Source organism: Geospiza fortis, unplaced genomic scaffold (assembly GCF_000277835.1).
Source record: "Geospiza fortis unplaced genomic scaffold, GeoFor_1.0 scaffold387, whole genome shotgun sequence".
NCBI lineage: Eukaryota > Metazoa > Chordata > Aves > Passeriformes > Thraupidae > Geospiza > Geospiza fortis.
In genome coordinates, this window is record NW_005054546.1 from 644,172 (window position 1) to 645,725 (window position 1,554).

The 1,554-nt window shown below is 62.0% G+C and overlaps 1 protein-coding gene across 1 annotated transcript in view; it reads left to right on the forward strand.

The window, feature by feature from the left end:
* The first annotated feature begins 113 nt into the window (after positions 1-113).
* CHRNB2 (cholinergic receptor nicotinic beta 2 subunit) overlaps positions 114-1,554 on the forward strand; it is a 2,416-nt gene continuing 975 nt past the window's right edge. Inside the window, exons 1-4 of the mRNA XM_031063996.1 lie at positions 114-261; positions 361-405; positions 629-738; positions 852-1,554. The exon at positions 852-1,554 is cut by the window's right edge and continues 252 nt beyond it. Of these exons, the coding sequence (XP_030919856.1) occupies positions 232-261; positions 361-405; positions 629-738; positions 852-1,554 (888 nt within the window). The 5' untranslated portion in view covers positions 114-231. The remainder of the gene's footprint in view (positions 262-360; positions 406-628; positions 739-851) is intronic.

The window sequence follows — 1,554 nt, forward strand, 5'->3', positions numbered from 1 at the left end:
TGGGCCTGACAGGCACAGAGCCCCACACCGGGTACAGGCTCTATCCCGGGGGGTCCCCGGAGCCTCGTGGGGGCCCTGCCCGGCACCACGGGGCTCAGGCTCGGCCATGCCCCAGGGAGCCTGGGCACGGACACGGAGGAGCGGCTGGTTGAGTACCTGCTGGACCCTGCTCGCTATAACAAGCTGATCCGGCCGGCGACCAATGGCTCGGAGCTGGTGACCGTGCAGCTGATGGTGTCGCTGGCGCAGCTCATCAGCGTGGTGAGTTGGCCAGGACTCTGCTCCCCAACCTCCTGGGCAAGCGAGGGGCCCCAAACCCTCCCAGCACCCTGGGTGACTGGCCCTTCTCTCTCTCTGCAGCACGAGCGGGAGCAGATCATGACCACGAATGTCTGGCTGACCCAGGTGGGCACCCTGGACTCTGACGTGGCCCTGAGACCCCTATGTCCACCCTGCCTCTGCCTTGAGACCCATCCCTATCCCATACATCCTGTGTGGGACCCTAATACCTACCCTGCCCTGTTATAGCCCTCCATAAAGCCTGTGTGGGACCCCTGTGTCCCCCCTGTCCTGAGCCAGCCCCTTGCCCATCCTGTGGCTGGGCTGGGCTGATCCCACCTCTCCTCAGGAGTGGGAGGACTATCGCCTCACGTGGAAGCCTGAGGACTTTGACAACATGAAGAAGGTCCGCTTGCCCTCCAAGCACATCTGGCTGCCTGATGTGGTGCTCTACAACAAGTAGGTCATTTCTGGGGGGGCTATGTGTTCCCCAGCCCCACCTAGGGCAGGGGGCCACGTTGTACTGCTGGGGCTGACGACAGCAGGACTGACAGCAGCTCTCTTCACCCCAGCGCCGATGGGATGTACGAGGTCTCCTTTTACTCCAACGCGGTGATCTCCTACGATGGCAGCATCTTCTGGCTGCCACCTGCCATCTACAAGAGCGCCTGCAAGATCGAGGTGAAGCACTTCCCCTTCGACCAGCAGAACTGCACCATGAAGTTCCGTTCCTGGACCTACGACCGCACTGAGATCGACCTGGTGCTGAAGAGCGAGGTGGCCAGCCTGGATGACTTCACCCCCAGCGGCGAGTGGGACATCGTGGCGCTGCCGGGGCGGCGCAATGAGAACCCTGACGACTCCACCTACGTGGACATCACGTACGACTTCATCATCCGGCGTAAGCCGCTCTTCTACACCATCAACCTCATCATCCCCTGCATCCTCATTACCTCCCTGGCCATCCTCGTGTTTTACCTCCCGTCCGACTGTGGCGAGAAGATGACGCTCTGCATCTCTGTCCTGCTCGCCCTCACCGTCTTCCTCCTGCTCATCTCCAAGATCGTGCCACCCACCTCACTGGACGTACCACTGGTGGGCAAGTACCTCATGTTCACCATGGTGCTGGTGACCTTCTCCATCGTCACCAGCGTCTGCGTCCTCAACGTGCACCACCGCTCGCCCACCACGCACACCATGCCGCCCTGGGTCCGCACCCTCTTCCTGCACAAGCTCCAGGCTCTGCTCTTCATGAAGCAGCCGCGGCAGAGCTGC